Below are 16,911 nucleotides of genomic sequence, written 5' to 3'. Positions count from 1 at the left end.
GTTTTAATAAATTTTGGATATTAACCCCTTATCAGATGTATCATTGGCAAATATATTCTCCCATTCAATTGGCTTTCTTTACATTTTGTTGATTATTTTTCTGTGCAAAAACGTTTTAGTTTGATGTAGTTGCATAGTTTATTTTTCCTTTTGTTTCCCTAGCCCAAGGAGATATAGCAGAAAACAGATTACTAAGTACAATGTCAGAGAGTTTGCTGCCTATGTTTTCTTCTAGGAGTTTTCTGGTTTCAGGTCTTACATTTAAGTCTTTAATCCATTTTGAGTTTATTCTTATATATGGTGTAAGAAGGTGGTCCAGTTTCTTTTTTTTTTCTCACAAGTATCTGTCCAGTTTTCCCAAGACCATTTATTAAATAGACTGTTTTTACCCCACTATATATTCTTGCTTCCTTTGTCCTAGATTAAATGACCATATAGGCATGGGTTTATTTCTGGGCTCTCTAGTCAAACAGCAAATAAATTTTATCCTTCACAGAAAAGAATGGTTAATTGGCCAACAGGTTACAATTTCTTTCACTTCATAATTAATTGTCAAATTGTTTTCATTGTCATTCTATAAAATGAGTCAAAGAGATTAATGTATTTATCTACAATTTTTACTGAGCTATTTCCAAAAAAGGATGTGATTAAATCCTTATAAGTAAATTAATCAAACCATACATTGAACAGAATTCTTTTTTCATTAGTTGGAAAGAGATAAGAAGGTACAGAGTATGTGAGAAAGTGAGCTAATTCTACTATCTTCTTAGGTAAGGTGGTTATTACACTTGAGTTTTAAATTTAACTTGGGTTCGGGGAAAGCTGAGAAACATGATGCATTATATGCTTTCACTCTTTTCTTAAAATGAAGCATCATTTCTTCACAATGGTGCATTGCAGTACAATTCATATTTATGCCATGACTGAGTTGGATTGCTTAAGCATCGAGATAATTGTGTGTCCAGATTTCTGTAAATAGCTCCTATAAATTGGTTGTTTTCAAATATTCTCATTTTGTGCAATTCCCAGTTTAAAGATGATAAACATAGTATGGGACATATTGTCAATTTCATTTTTTACTGGGCATTTTATCGGATATCACTTAACATTACAATGAGGCAAATTGTTGAATGAAGTTGTATGATATGCAAAGAGAGTAATTTTGATTTGTATCCTAGATTTTATTTTGGCTTGCTAGGACCAATATATGGCAGCCCCCTTCACCATCACTCCCATTATTTTTAAGTTGGTTTTTACTAACATTTTTTAAAACTGATATCATATGATAAAATAATGATAAAGGGGGAAAAGTAAAGGGAATTAATCTATCGTTTACTTTTAATTATCTTAATAATCATTTGGATCACAGGTAGTCCAATCATCATACTATTTGTGATAATAAAAAGGGCTCTATATGTTTTTAAAGAATGGTTTTGGTGATACATGGGTCATTCAATTTACAAACATTTTGAGCTACTTCTTCATGCAAAACATTGTACTCAGACTAGTATGTTAGGGTAGTAAAACAGATATCTGCTCTAGAGAAGATCTCAGTGGGAGGACAATCCCATAAAAGTTAGAATAGAATCTGATTCATAATATAGGTATTTACATTAAATGTGAGACTAGTGAAGGCTTGTTGAATGATTTTTACTATATAAAGAATGTATGTAAAGCAGAATTACTTCTTATAAAATTCTTATATAAATACCAAGCAAACGTATTTACCTTTAAAAATCTAAATTTCTATCTATATTCTTCTCTCTCTCATTCTCTCTCTCTCTCTCTCTCTCTCTATCTATCTATCTATCTCTCTCTTTCTCTCTCTCTCTGTCTCTCTCTCCTCTTTTATTCTCCAGCTAAAGTTGTGTCACAGAAATCCCTAAGGATGACTCAATTTTAGTTCTTGAAAAGTGGCTGACAGTTTGCCACACACATACTCATCTACTCTGTGCCTCAGAATTCTCAACTTCCAAATAAGAAATTGTTCTTAAAATCACTAATATAATTTCAATGAAATTATTTAGGCTCCTTGAAGAAAACTATCCAGCCAGGCAGAAATTTCTGTGGTTATTATTGTTTGTTGTTAACAAATTTAAGTGACTCACAATTATTTTAATATCATGCCAACCATAAGTGGTAGTGGGGTGTATTTTCAAAGTTCAAATATTGTTTTCTTTATTACAGGTTTCTTTTCTCCATGGAAAACTCCAAAACCTGTAAGTTGAAATTATTATGCTTCTTTATTTCTAGTTATTATTGCAATCCCGTTAAGCAAGAGTTGAATTGGATGACCTCAAAATCTCTTCCACCTCTGAGATTCTGTGATATCAAAACAACAAATCCTCTGCATCCCTTTGTCTTGTATTTGTCCCACAAATACAAAAATAATTCATTTTACTTTCCTATGAAAGCAATGCTACCTGTTTTTCTAATAGACTTACAAAATGAGTATTAATACTATTCAGTATGAAAATACTTTAGAAACCTTTTGTTTTTCCCTGTCAGAAATACTATAGTCGTTATAACATAAAATTTTTAGAAACAATGCAAGTTATAGGCCCAGAGGTTTTGACCTGCAAAGTAAATCTGGCCCACAAGATATTTAGCTCTGTATATATTTGTGTGTTTTTTTTGCATTTTAATACATACAAAGCTAAATATATATGTATGTGTGAAAATCTATGTGGTTGTATATATACAAATATATGTATACACATATGCATACATTTTGTTTTCCCCCATAAAACCTGACCTTCACTAAGGTGATGCTTCTGAATCTTCTTCAGATATTGGTGATCTCTGCCATCACCTAACCTCTCTGGGCCTAGTTCCTTTATGAATCATCCTGTAATTTTGATGTCAATACAGGAGGTGAAGCATTTTAATAATCTTTTTGTGAGTCGACGTTAGCCAAGTTGGCTTTGCAATTAGAAATGATCTTTACTCACCATTCGATTGAAACTAGTAGTTGCACAAGTCCCAAGAGCTGGGAATGGTTTTCCAGGATCCCATGTTATGTTGGGTTAGAATACACTCCCCCGACTAGAATGTGTAAAACCCATGACTAAAAGAGAGCCGCCGCAAAGTGATTCAAGTCCAGAAAATTCAGGGAATCACATTTTCCACCTGCTTCTTTTCTTTCCTCTGACAGTAAGCAGTTCAGATACAAGTGTCCCTAGTATGGCCAATGAGTAGGGAATTTGGGGGGTAATTTTATGTTTTTCTAATTTCTTTTACTGAGGGACTCTCTAATTGCTTGATTTTCTCATTTTGGAAATGGAGATAATATATGTTTGCATACTTTCCAAGTGCAATAACAGGCTTAATTAAGTAATATGTTTTGAAAATGGTGAAGATGTGAAAATAAAGTATTATTGAGCCCCGCAATATACCTGAGCTCCAGGTTTCTCTCAAAGAAAGATGAGGAAACCAGGAGCTGGAGACAATGAACTGAGGGTGTCAGGGCCACAGAACGTTCTCACGAAGCATGTCCCCATTTAGGAGTTGGCACATCCGGTCCACAGAGAATACCAGATAGGAAAACCGGACCTGTTGGGGCTTAGCAAACCATTTAGTCATGATGTTACTTTGAAGAGAAGTATTTAAAAATGTTTAAAATGAAATTTGTTTTATCTTGGCCAAAATCTAATTCCTTCCTTTCATCAACAAAGTTAAATCTCTGTTCTGTGGTTATATACACCTTTATCTAATTTAACAAGAAAACTTGCAACCTCATCATGGCGCTCCATTTATGCAATTTAGAGATTTCCTTATATGTACCACATTTACACGCAAATTATGTCATTTGGCATAATTACAGCATTAGCTGTCATTAAAATAATTATATCCGTAGTCAATAATTCCAAAAAAGGTTTTATAGAACTCAATTTACAGTTAATCCTGAACCCATACACCCCTCTAAAAAAGCTAAAGTTTGGACTTCCAGATCCTAGTCTGATTGAAGATAGGTGACTGTCGATGTAATGTCCTCCATGTGGCTATGAGAGACTCCTTAAACTAAGGCCTATAATAAGAGACAGTGTGGTGTGTGGTTTAGGGTGCAGACTCTGAAGCATACTGTGGGGGTTCACAGTTTGCTTCTAGCTCTGTGACCTTCAACTAGCTGCTGAAGCTTGCAGTATCTCAAGTTCTATATCTGTGAAATGGGGACAATAATAATACCCCCTCATATGATTCTTGTGAAAAGTCTGTGAGTAGTTAATCCAAATAAGTGGCTTAAAACAGTGCCTCTACATGTTGAGCTCAAAAATATAAAGTGTCATCCTGGAAAGCACACCCTCCACGTATAAACCCTTAAAAAATGAATCATTCTATGAAATGAACATAGTTTGCTAACTAGTCATTTAAACAAGTGTATAAACATATGCCCACAGGGTCTGGATTTATACACTCTCTCCTCTGAGGAGGATTGATGACATCCCCGTCAGGATAAGGAGATGTTATCCTGAGTGAGCGCTCTCCTCCTTCTGGCCCTGCCGCTTCCTGACCCTCACCTGTCCTACTGATCCACAGCCTAAGATAATCCACATCAAGATAGTCACTTCCCATTCAACAAGTAACACACTAATGTACTGAGTTCTCATTGTCTCCATCTGGAAGGGATCCAAGTTCAGTTATCAAGTACAGAATCAAGTCAAACGCCTCCAGCCCTGCCCTAAAATAGTGAGTTGTGTGTGTAGACTACCTCCCCTCCCCGCCCATAGGAAGGAAACAGTTTCTAGATCGAGTATTTCATGGGACTGGGGGAGGGCCTGCCTTACTCACAAGCACTCTGTTCCCAGTCTGCACCCTAGAATCAGAAGATGGGTTTGAAAAAATTAACCACACCATAATTTGGTTTTCCTGTTTTACTGTTTGATGCCTGTTGTGGACTGTATGTGCACTCTGTCCACTGAGATGTAGGTGACTGTCCTTTCATACAGTCAGGCATTCATTCATCAAGTTCAGCAGAGATACCAGGCTTCTCCCAGACCTAGAAAATGACTTCATTTCCATTTTTCCTTACTTTAGTGAGATGTTTATAAATATCGGCCTAGATATGGAAACCACTGGGGACTGGACAAGGCCCCAGTGCCTGGCAGGTAGCCTGGCAGGTAGTGTGACTCTAGATGGTTCACAGCCAGGAAGACACTCAGTGAAGCAAGTGAGGCCCTGGGCCTGGGCCAGCGGACAGGATTGGAATCTAGGTGGCTCAGTGAGCACTGGAGTCCCAGCTGGAAAGCAAGCAAAAGTGCAGAGGCCAGGTTGCCTAAGAAAGAAAGGAGACGTCAACAGAGGGCACCCTTCAAAAGGTGCCGTCAGATCAGCACCTCAGCCCCCGGGAGCAGGGGTGACCTCTGACCCCAGGGCAGCAGCTTGTTCTGTGATCTTCTGGGAGGGAGACGGCAGAGAAGTCAGTTTGGAACATGGGAGTGTAGGACTTTGAGTATGCTGTTTCAGTTATTTCAATGGCACAGTGATTTTCTGCTCTACAATCTTAAGAAACCCTGACAGCGTGACTCAAGGGTTGATGAATGTCACAGTAAGATGCTTTACTAAGCATGAACTGGACTCTTCACTAATTCCCCCATCTCTGTGCTAGCAAAATTGTAGAATTTGTCTATCTGCCACAGAAACTTTCTCAAACAGTACCCAAAGCATTATTTGTTCTAGTTTTAAGAATTTTTTTTAGAAATGCTGATCTTTCACCTGAAGCATGTTTGCCCCAGTGACTGTACACGAACAACGCACATACCAGCAAGTCCTATATGGGTATCGGATAACTCTCAGTGGAAGATGGGAGAAAGAGCTAGACATTTGCTGAAGCCCTATGATGACAAGTGGGACACACAGCTACTCAGACTGTGTTTCTAATTTATGTACCTTTTACAATTTGATATCATATATTTGGACACAGAAGGGGGAAAGTCACAGCCAGAATGCATCCACGTGGTACCTAAAGTCAACGTGAAAAATAAAAAAGAATATGCCTTTACCCACAAATGTGGGTCTTCCCATCATAGCCATGACAGCCAGAAGGATGACCAAAGGAACCCAGAATGGCTTCCTAGATGAATTTTGCTAGCAAATGAATTATGAAGTGCATATCTAAAGATTTTTACTAAATGAGAGCAAAAGGCCCACTGAGCAGAAAATTAGCTAAAATTCTAAAGCAAATTTACCAGTGTTCCCCTCAATGTATTATTATGTAAAACAGCATCCTGTTACATATGATTCTGACCCGGGGTCTGCCGCTGACAGCTGCTCGACATCTTTGCTCTCCTGGAGATTATGTTCAATATTAGGAAATAGAACTCGACCAGGGGTTTTCCATCCCTGATAGCTTTAGAATCTTTGTTCAGATGAAATCTTGGTGGTAGTACATACGCGTATAGAAAACAAATGAAAATTAAGCTACTTGTCTTAATCTCTTCAGACTGCTAAAACAAAATTTCATAGACTGGATGGCTTATCTATGACAGAAATTTCTCACAGTTCTGGAGGCTGGGAAGTCCAAAATCAAGGCACCAGCAGATTCAGTGCTGCTGGGGCCCTCTTCTTTGATGGCCGTCTTTTCTCTGTAACCTCACCTGGCAAAGGAACTAGGGTCTCTGGGGTCTCCTTTATAAGGACATTAATTCCATTCATGAGGGCTCCACTCTCATGACCCAATCACCTCCAAAGGCCCCACCTCCTAGTACCATCACCTTGGGTGTTAGAATTTCAACATATGGATTTTGGAGGGACACACACATTTAGACCATAGCACCAATCTTATTGAGACAAGGGTTAATGACCCCTTTGTCTCCTAATTTGCTGGCTCACCCAACCCCTGCCACAGTCCCAGGGAGGTGAGCAGGTCATGGGGAACATTATGTTACATAGTGACTTGTACCATACATGGTACCTCATGTCCCCTCCAGTTTTGTAATATTTATCATTGATAGGTGATTGCTGGCATTGAAGCCCTGACCAAAATATAGCCAGTATGAAAACAAAAACAGGACAGTGCAGTCGGGTACAGAAAGTTATAGTTCGGCCAAGTTCAACAATGTATATCAAAACTGGTTTTAGAAAAAAAGAGATTTCATATTTTATTGATTCATTCACTCACTTCACATTTTCTGAGTTCTTGCTATGCGTTGGTAATACAACAATGAGAAGAACTGCAGCCTCTGTTTCCAACATGATCTGTTTGAGGAGACAGGGATAGACTAGTCATACAGTTGTGTTTGATAAGTGGTGAGGGGGGTGTAGAGGGGGCCATGGGAGCACCAAAAAGGGGCATGTAAACAAATCAGGAATGGTCAACGAAGGGCTTCTAGAACAGGAGACAGCTCATCTGAATCTAGCAGTTAGGTAAAATGAGGAAGGGAGATGGAAGAGCAGAAAATAGGTAAACTTTACAGGTAGAAGGAAAAATTAAGAAAGTGTGCAAAGGTTCAGAGGCCCAAGAGACCCTGATGGGTCCGAGGGAATGGGAGAAGAGACCATCAGCAGATATGAGAAAGGCAAAGAAAGGTGAGCAGAGCCTGGGTCATGAGGAGCCATATATGTCCCACTAGGAAGTTTGGCCTTTCTCCTGAGGACCATGCTGACCCAATGCAGAATTTTAGGCAAGAGAGTAACTTAATCTAATTTTACACAAAGCAGGTTTATTCAAAGCAGAAAAGTAGGTGAGTTTGAATAGGAATCAGTTGATCATTGAATGAAGGTGAAGTTGGTAGTGCCAATAGGTGATCTCAGGGAACCTGGCTTTCTCCTTGATAAAAGGATATTAGTTCCTGCTTTATCTACCTCGCAGGAAAATGGTAAGGATTAAAGAAGATGCCATATGTGAAAGGGCATGGTAAATTGGCAAGTGTCCTATAGATATTTAATAAATTATGGTGGTAGCAACAGCAGTAGCAGTAGCAGCAGCAGCAGTATTTGGGGGAAGAAAACACCAGATCAACCGTAAATGAGGCTGCACCGAAGACTTTAAACAATTCATAAATCCCACATGGTTGTATTATTACTTGTAAACTGTAAAAAAAGTGATTGAATGTTCAAGTATAGGAGATGGTTGGGATATGCCAAACGAAGACGTGCTGGCTACTTTGCCTTCTTCTGTTTCAGTTAAAATGATGTAATGTATTGGAACCCTATTAGAAAAGGAATTATACCAAATATTTCTAAGCACTTGCACATAAATCATCTTGAGATACATATTATCTTTATTTTATAGAAGAAAAAAAAACAGACTCAGAGAGATTAAGTGATTTGCTGAAAATTATGAGCCTACAGGTGCCAAGGTTATATAAGTTTGCATTTAAAATTCAGGCACCACTTGTATTTGTAACAGTATGATACTTTATTATGCAGATATAGGATCTTTTCTCTCAAGGCAGTTATACCAAAGTTTTAAAACACTTCGTGGAAGAAAAGTTTGCAGAGCAAGAAAGTCTTGCTTAGAGGTGAAGGTTGTGGTATGTAACAAAGGAAATAGCAGGAAAGAATTTGTCAGTCATTTTCTCTGTTCTTTGACTTTCCAGATAATGGACCGATGGGAGAATCAAGGCAGTCCTCAGACGAGTTTATCTGCTCCTGCCATACCACAGAACCTGCCCTTCCCACCTGCCCTTCACAGGAGTTCCTTTCCTGATTCAACAGAGGCCTTTGACCCAAGGAAGCCTGACCCATATGAGCTCTACGAGAAATCTAGAGCCATTTATGAAAGTAGGCGTAAGTGAAAGCCACATAAAACAAGGGTACATTAATAATAGCTAAAGCCTTGCCAAGAGTTATTTAGAGGCTAAAATGATCTGGTGTGATTTTAATGTTCTGAGATTCAAAAGTATCTCAAAAATAAAGCCAGTGATCGAAACTTCTTTTTAAAAAGGCAAAAAAAAAAAGTTGACTCTTTAAAAAGTTTGTAGCTTTTGATTTTAAATTTTATTTCCAACTTTTTTCCCCCTACGCCCCTGAGGAAATCAGGAATGTATTTGGGAGTGGGGAGGTGGCGATGGAGGTTGCTAGTTTTGTTTGTCACCAAATAATAATAAGAAATGCTTGAGATTTTTGTTTAATCTGATCTTGAGTCGAAGCTTAGATTTTTCTTAGAGCCTTGAATAAAGGCACAGAACTTAGGGCAGTGAGTAAATGTTAGCCACGTCCTTCCAAATCACAATCATAAAAGCAACGGTTCCGAAAGCAGCACAGAGCCAGCTGCCAATCATTTGTACCCAAAACTTCTGCTTCTCATTTAATGCAATGGGGCCCATTTGAAAGTTCAGTCATAAAATAAAATATCATGTATGCACTTGTCATCCTATTTGAAGGTCCTCTAAAATTATTTCATTGTACTTTATGAATATTAGAAAACAGAAGTTTTTAATATTGCATATACGTTATTTGTGCCTCTTTCCACCATCTAACAGGTCATCTCTTTCAAATGTTAGAGGACAGGGATCTGAATGGCATGAATGTGTAATCTATAAGGGAAATGTGCAGTACAGTAGGAGCCTGAATAAGTGGACCGAGAACCCTAGCCTAGTGAGAGGGGTTTGCTCCCTGGCACTCCTGTTTCCGGTCTGCGAGTTTCCTCTGATTCCATGTTCCGCCAATGTCTTCCTTCCAACTTTATCATGTGAAGCATGATGAGCAAGTTTTAAATTGTGTGTGACCTCCAAGGACCTCCTATCTGCTTACTCTTTGATGAGCTCAGGGGCTGAGAATTATTCATCCAGATGGTAGGGGGCCAATAGATATAATACTCCCCCCACACACACACACCCTGTCCTCTACAACTCTTTGTAATTTTGGTTGATAAAATAGTTAGGACAGCAGGCCATTGAGAAACCATTTTCATCAAAATGAAGCTCTCCCTCCTCTCTTTTTATTAAATAATCAGCTATGTCAAGGCTACTGTATTTAATTCTTCCTATTCTGGATAAACAACTGAAATGTCTTTAAAGAATTGTATAGTTAGAATGTCTTTGGAGTAAGAACAAAGTAGTCATTTTTAGCTATATAATATAGGATATGAATTCAGGATGTTAATGCCCGTTAAATTGAAAAAAATTGAAGTATTTCAGCACAGTTCTTAATATCTTTTCTGCTTCAGTAACCAAGTATTCACTGAAAACTTCACTCTCAGCACTGTAGGGAGATACCAAATATGAGTAATAGGCCCTGCTCTCACAAATTTAGCAGGGAAAATAAAAGAAATGGAGATCAAATTACAGCAGAAGTTCTAACCTGGAAGGTGGAAATGCATCACAGGGTTAAATATCTTCACACCTTTGGCTGTTTCATTTTTTGGTTACATTTAGGGAGCGTCAAACGATGATTCCTCTTGTTTTTGTCCCTTCATTTGTCATTTGCTCCCATCTTTTTGCAGTTTCCTCACCAATGCAAGGTTTTATTATTCAGGACAAAAGGCAATGTTACTATTGTTCTGTACACTCTTTATGGCATCTGATACTGTTGTGCCCTCAGTTTCTGAGCAGGAATTGTGCATGACCTTCTTCTCAACCTGAAAGAATTCTGATTTCTTTATCCAGCTGCTGTAATGCTGTTTCTGTTCATTGCTTTTCTGCTCCTCACCTGTAACAAATCGAGCAAACCAATCCTCCTTAACCTCCCCTAACTTTCCTTTTCAGTCTTCCTCTGGGAGCATTTTCTCCCCTTTGGCTCTGCAGCCACAGCAACAACAAACATCCTGACTCTCCACCCCATCATCCTCAGCTCCCATCAGTGCCCCCAATATGTCATGGCCGCTGCCACTCTAATCATGCCCCCACTACTTGTTTCCATCATCTCTCGCTAATGTTTCTAAGGTCACAGTAATGTTTTCAGGGTCACAATTCTTAGGAAGCCAAAAGAAGGCAAGCTCATTTTCTTTCCCATCCTTTTCTTTCCTATCATGTTATTTTAAAACACTAAATGGAGTGTAAATGAAACACAGAAATCTTGTCACGGGAAGAAAGCTCTACCCTGAAGATAAAGGAAACCAGAAAAACATGGTGCCACTTTCTCTCGCCTCTGGACAACGGGTTAGGTCACTCTGCTTGTGGACACATCAGTATCTTGAAAGAACAGAAGAGCTCTTTATCCTCCATACATTTCCAGTTTCCAAGTATGAAAAAGTTTCATTCCCTTATTTAAATTTTTTAGAACGATAACAAAAAACATTTTTTAATGAATGGGGGCAAAGCCCAGGCTATGTCTCATCATCTCTAAATAGGGTTTGTTTGTTTTTTCAATGATCGTGAAATATGTGTATCCAAGCTAAAGCCCCGTATTCAAATTTTTGATTGTGAACCACTCTTCTTCTTATTCCTTTGAATCACACATGGAATATTTAGGTTTCATTCTATTTATTCTTGTGTCCCTGAACTTCCTTTCTGAGAGAAAACTCAGTGGGACCAGGGGAAGAATGGAAGAGCATCCTAACCCAAACTGTCTAAACCAAGCCCTTCGACATTGTCCCTGGCCTGTAGCAATCTCACGGTACTCTCCTGTACAAGTGGGTCTAAAGCTAAAAGATTTTTTGCTTTCACATTCAAAACTGAATTGCATTAACCAAATAAAGGGATGTACCTCCACCCACAAGCTTCTGCTGTACAGAGCTACGGAATGTTGGTTGTATCACGGCTGTCAAGAAGTGTTTGGATTCAAGTCACCAATCCCCTGCAAATGATGGAAATTTATCAAAGGATATATAAATGCTGCTGTGCCTCATTTGGCTCATAATTAGATTATGCTAACATTTTAATGTGCAGGCACAGGACATCTTAATAAAGATGTATTCCTGGGGAAAAATATGTAGTGATTTTAAGAAAACAAAGACAACCATAGGATACGGGAGCCACATGAAACAGAACATGACAGGTCCACGCTTATAGAGGAAAGCTAGAAACACCTCCTGTCTTCATGAGCTCTTCTTATGATGAGTTGGGACTGAAGAAAGAGAAGAAAGATTCTTCCACCCATCAGGCAGGGCTAAGCCTCTGATTTCAGAGCATCAGGCGAAGTGCCCAGAGATGGCACCTCCAGGCTCCATATCAATCAACAAGAATGTATGAGACACTCGGTACTAGAACTCTGCTGGGTACTCCACAGAGAAAACCCGCAAGAAAGAATCTCTTCTCATATGAAACTCACAGTGAAATTGGGGAGACAAACAAAAACAAAGGAAAATAATTCCTGAATGAGACTGCATTATACAACACAATAAATAATATCAGTTTTCTAACATACAAAACTGCAGTAAATATAAACAGTAGTTTCAATATAATTAGACAATTAGACCAATAGTTTCTCATTCCATGTGCAAAATTGATGTCTGATCTGGAGAATATCTTACTTATTAAAAATCTTGTTAGTCCTTATTGGAAAACCTTATGCAAAACATTTTTTTTCTGACTAACTTAATTCCATATAAGCTAAAAGATTATATACATAAAAGAAGAACCATGCCCCCAAAAAATCTTAGAAGTTTTGACCAGTGGGATTTCTGGATTTTCATGTTAATTATTTAAGCATTGACCCTCTGTCATTACCAGCAATTCTCAGAATAATGCAAAAATCTCCCACCCCTTTCTCTACTCAAGACTTTTACAGATAAATGTCACTTTTCTCTTTGTGTAATAGCCTTTGTTGCTAATTGACTTCTTGCTGTCCTCAATTGCTTGTATTTTTTTTAAATTGAAAGCAAAGGGAAATACCCACCTTTGAATCATGACATAAGCCATACTACTTTTTACTTCTACGTCCTCTGCCATTTTCCATGCATCTCTTGAAAAAAGGACTTTAATTTCTTCGCAGTGACAAGAAGAAGGGCTTGAATTTTCTTCGTATGCTAACGTTCTGAATGTTGGACTATGTACACCATTTCTAAGCTTGAAAAAACAGCCTATTTCTAAAGGCCCTCATTGCTTTTTCCCCTGCTGTGCTTCCTGCCATTCTTTTTCTTTGAGTGCATCATTGCTTCACCCACATAGTTCCAATATGATAAACATTTTACATTGGCCTACTTCCCAGTGAGACTACGAAAGGGACTACACATGCCAGTTTGCCTGCAACAGTCCTGCTTTCCAATGTCCTGGCATAATTATTCATAGCTGCCCTTTCACTCTCCAGGTTGTCCTTATTTGAATGATAAATTATATGGCTTCCCTTTACTACATCATCTATTAAAGAAATAGACATCATTACTGTCCAAGAAAAGCATATATCTAAATGTACAGACCATGAATAAAAATTGTAACACCTACTCAGGTAAATAATTTCTTTCAAGTTAATTTATTTGATAGGATGAATTTTTGCCCATACATGTTTTGTCCCTAATTTAAGTTGAAGACATGTGGCAGCTTGTCTTGGTAGGCAAATGCCTAGGGAACTCCCTCCATACCCATAAACTTATACATATGTACAAATCTAGAGCATGACAAACTAAGTAGAAAAAAATTGGGACCCAGGCTTCACGCATTCAAGTCCTATGTCCTAGAGTTTCCATTCTCATCACAGAGAATAAGTCAGATTCAACATCACAATAATCACAGGACCAAAAGGGAGTTAATTTTGTCTGTCTTATGATAATCTGAAAGATTATTCTTACATAACTGCAGATAGATGGTTATCATGACTCTTTTTATTGCCAACCAAGTCAATACAAAGTGCTTCCCAAAGTAAATGAGTATATTTCACTTTGGAACCTTACGAAATGAAGTTCTGATCATGCTATTGAAGATGAATTAGGAGTGAGGGCGCTGTCATGTTGCTTCAGTTTTTCTTTAAGCCAGACTTATTCTAAAGGTTTGTTTTATCATTCTCAGCTCCTGGGGTCATTTGTTGGGCATTCTCCCCACTGCAGCCTGAGAAGCTGGAGTAGACAAGCAGATGAAAACAGAAAGAAACAGAGAAGAACATTCCTTGTTCCCTGAAACTTTTCCCTCACAGTTCTGTACCTGGGCATGAACCCAAGTTGAATTATGACTGAAGTTGTCCAAACTTTTTTCTCTTCGCATCAAACCCTGGTTATTATAAATAAGCAATTTATGAGGTACAGCATGTCCATACTCCTTTGCAGCGAGACATCACTCAGATGTATGGTCATAAAAATGTCAGAGATCCATATGGTGTCGTGTGCCTTATAATACAACCTCTTTAGAATAAAAATTCCTCTAGAATTTCTTCAAAAAGAGCGCACACAATCCATTTTTCTTTCCAGAAATTAGGGAACATTACCCCATAATAAGCACTGAGTATCGCACCAAAGGTAGCAATCTAAAGTAACCACAGGCCATGAAAGAGCATAATGGAGCAGCTAACTGACTTTTTAGTACTATACTTGACGTGAAATTATCATGTGTAGCCGGTCAAAAAGGGACAGATGCATTTTTCACATCTATGGCTTTTATCCTGCTCTTTTATCCACATTGTTCATTGTGGAATTGTTTCATTGTTCAGTATTGTAATGCACATATAATGCATGGCTAATCACAAATGGGTGGTTGTATTTCTAAACTATCGGTTTTTCTGCTGCTCTTTCCTTGTTATTAGTGAGCAAGGGCTGCAGTTTGCACTGTCTCCCATCCTAACAGCAGAACCACTTGCACAATGGGGTAATATAAAAGTACTGTCCACCACAGCGCAGCACTGAAAACTCTAAATGGCAAGTGCTGGTGGAGACACATCACACAAGGTAGAGGCACAAGGTGCCCAGTGCTCAGGGCCAGACCCCCGAATCCTGTGCAGGTGCTTCTGCTTGAGCTTACCTGTCTCCAGTCTCCTTTGCCTTTGTGGTAAATGTTCAGTATGGTCAAGCTGCACATAGTAATAGACTTAAGAAAGGTTTTGATAAATTCATGGATGCTATAGCTGCAGGCAGCTATTACGTGATTGTGACAGGCTACCTGGCCTTCCTAGAGAGCATCCTCACGTCTGAACACTGCCATTCAAGCCCTGGCCTCAGACATTGCTGGTGTCCAGTGGCCTTAAAGGGCCACCCACATATGCTCTCTGGAACACTCTCTTATTTTAGTGAAATATTAAAAAAAGATGATATGTAAATGCTAAGACACTTTTACCAGTGACTTTAGCATGAGAATCATAAAAGACTAGAAAAAAATTTAATAACATTATCATTTTAAAATGTCCTCAACTGTGTTATGAAGGTTAATTTCCTGTACCTTTTTTCCATGGGGGAATCATTATTGCTGTCTTTAGTATAATTTATGTTATGGTTTGATCTGTGAAAAAAATCTGCCTTTTAGCTGGAGTTTCCAATATATCACGTTGTGTGTCACTTTGCAGTTATAATATATTGATAAAGAAGATCAGTAAATCCAGTTAGCTGTCTTTGCCATTTTTAATAAGTAGATTTTAATTTGGAAATCTAATTTCAAGAACAATTTTTTCGGATAGCTTTGTAAATAGCTATGGTAATATTTATATTTCTAACAGGTTCCTTTTAATAGAGAAAGTTACCATGATATGAGCTAAGTAATAAATAGATAGTGAAATCAAAGTTAGGTTGAGGACACATTTTTCACATGCATTTTGGAAATTAGATCCAAACCAATAGCTTGCAGATTTATTTAATTCAGTAGTTTATAACTTACTGTTCCTGGAATCAGATAAGGGGTAATGGGGGATAGGGCCAGGTGAAAAGGGAACTAAAAGCAGTCCTTGATTAAAAGTTATTTAGTATGTCAAAGCATTTTGTTGGTAGCACAAGTTGACAATGTAACCCAAAGTGCTTTCATGAATAAATATGAGACCATTGGGGCTGCAGTAAACTGAGTGTAATTCCTGGATGACAAGTAGGTCCTAGTGAGATTATGATAATGTAAAATTTCAGTTTTATAACTAATGGAAGTGTTTAGATGTAGCAGTCTTCCATCCCTGATACAGCTCTCTCTTTTTAATGAAAAGATATTTCTGAATTCATAGTCCTATGCAGTCACACTAAACATGGAGGTTTTTTTAAAAAAAAATAATAATAATAACAATAATAACAGTTCTGTTGGAAAACTGATTTGCCTTTACTGTGCAAACACAGATTGCCTGGCAGGGGTGATCGCCTGCCTGTGATGAGTGAGATTAGCTGAGCAGGTACCGCAGGGACACGCTTCAGACAAGGAAGCCTCGCGATCCGATGCCTCATCGTCTCCTCAACAGGCTTCTATTTTCGTTTTCAGTGTTGAATAATTTTGAACTCTGTTAGAAACAAAGCTCAATTAGAAAGTAATCAGAATTTGGTCTTATTTTAATTTCTTAAATTTAATGATAAAATACCCATTTCTTTCATAGTGCTTCCTATATATATTATTTTATATTCATGTTCACGAATTTTTATGTTACATGTAGCATAGATTACATCATAATTCTCGTGGAAGATCTCTATTGCTAAAATAAACCAATTTAATTCAAATATTTATACGTAAATTCAACTATCCAAAGCAAGTATCAAAATGGACAGATGTACATAAATCAACATAATTGTTGATTGAGTTTTCTAGTTTTCATTACAATTTTTGATGACACAGTGTCATGACATGACTTTAAAAATCCTGTATTTACTGTGTTTATAGGTCAGGTTTTGGAATGGTTTGACTTTCAAATAAGCATTCTTATAATGAGAATCAAAGGTTAATATTTGGAAATGGTCATCTTTCTTCCATTCTGATCTAAAGGAATTCAGATTTTTCTATTTTAGGTACATGTGAAAGAAATATATTTACAGACATGTCCATATACATAAAACAGTAAATCTGTTTACTAACTTCCATAGATTTTAGAGGAAAAAAAATTATTAAACATGAGCACAAATTGGGGGTGAGTTATAATAGCAACAAAAGGAAAATAAAGGTGAATTTTAAAATGCCCTAAATGAATTTCAATTTCAATTCCCCATTTTCC

The 16,911-nt window shown here is 37.7% G+C and overlaps 1 protein-coding gene across 9 annotated transcripts in view; it reads left to right on the top strand.

Moving 5' to 3' along the window:
• The window catches only part of MAGI2 (membrane associated guanylate kinase, WW and PDZ domain containing 2), a 1,294,930-nt gene that overhangs the window by 1,126,641 nt on the left and 151,378 nt on the right, over window positions 1-16,911 (top strand). For 8 of the 9 annotated variants that reach the window (XM_074340647.1, XM_074340644.1, XM_074340649.1 and 5 more), the window contains 2 exons: window positions 2,188-2,219; window positions 8,538-8,727. In XM_074340647.1, coding sequence (XP_074196748.1) covers window positions 2,188-2,219; window positions 8,538-8,727 — 222 coding nt within the window. The remainder of the gene's footprint in view (window positions 1-2,187; window positions 2,220-8,537; window positions 8,728-16,911) is intronic. The other variant, XM_074340646.1, reaches the window with a different exon arrangement.

The sequence above is a fragment of the Rhinolophus sinicus genome, linkage group LG09 (assembly GCF_036562045.2).
Source record: "Rhinolophus sinicus isolate RSC01 linkage group LG09, ASM3656204v1, whole genome shotgun sequence".
Taxonomy (NCBI): domain Eukaryota; kingdom Metazoa; phylum Chordata; class Mammalia; order Chiroptera; family Rhinolophidae; genus Rhinolophus; species Rhinolophus sinicus.
This window is presented reverse-complemented; position numbering and strand designations above follow the sequence as displayed.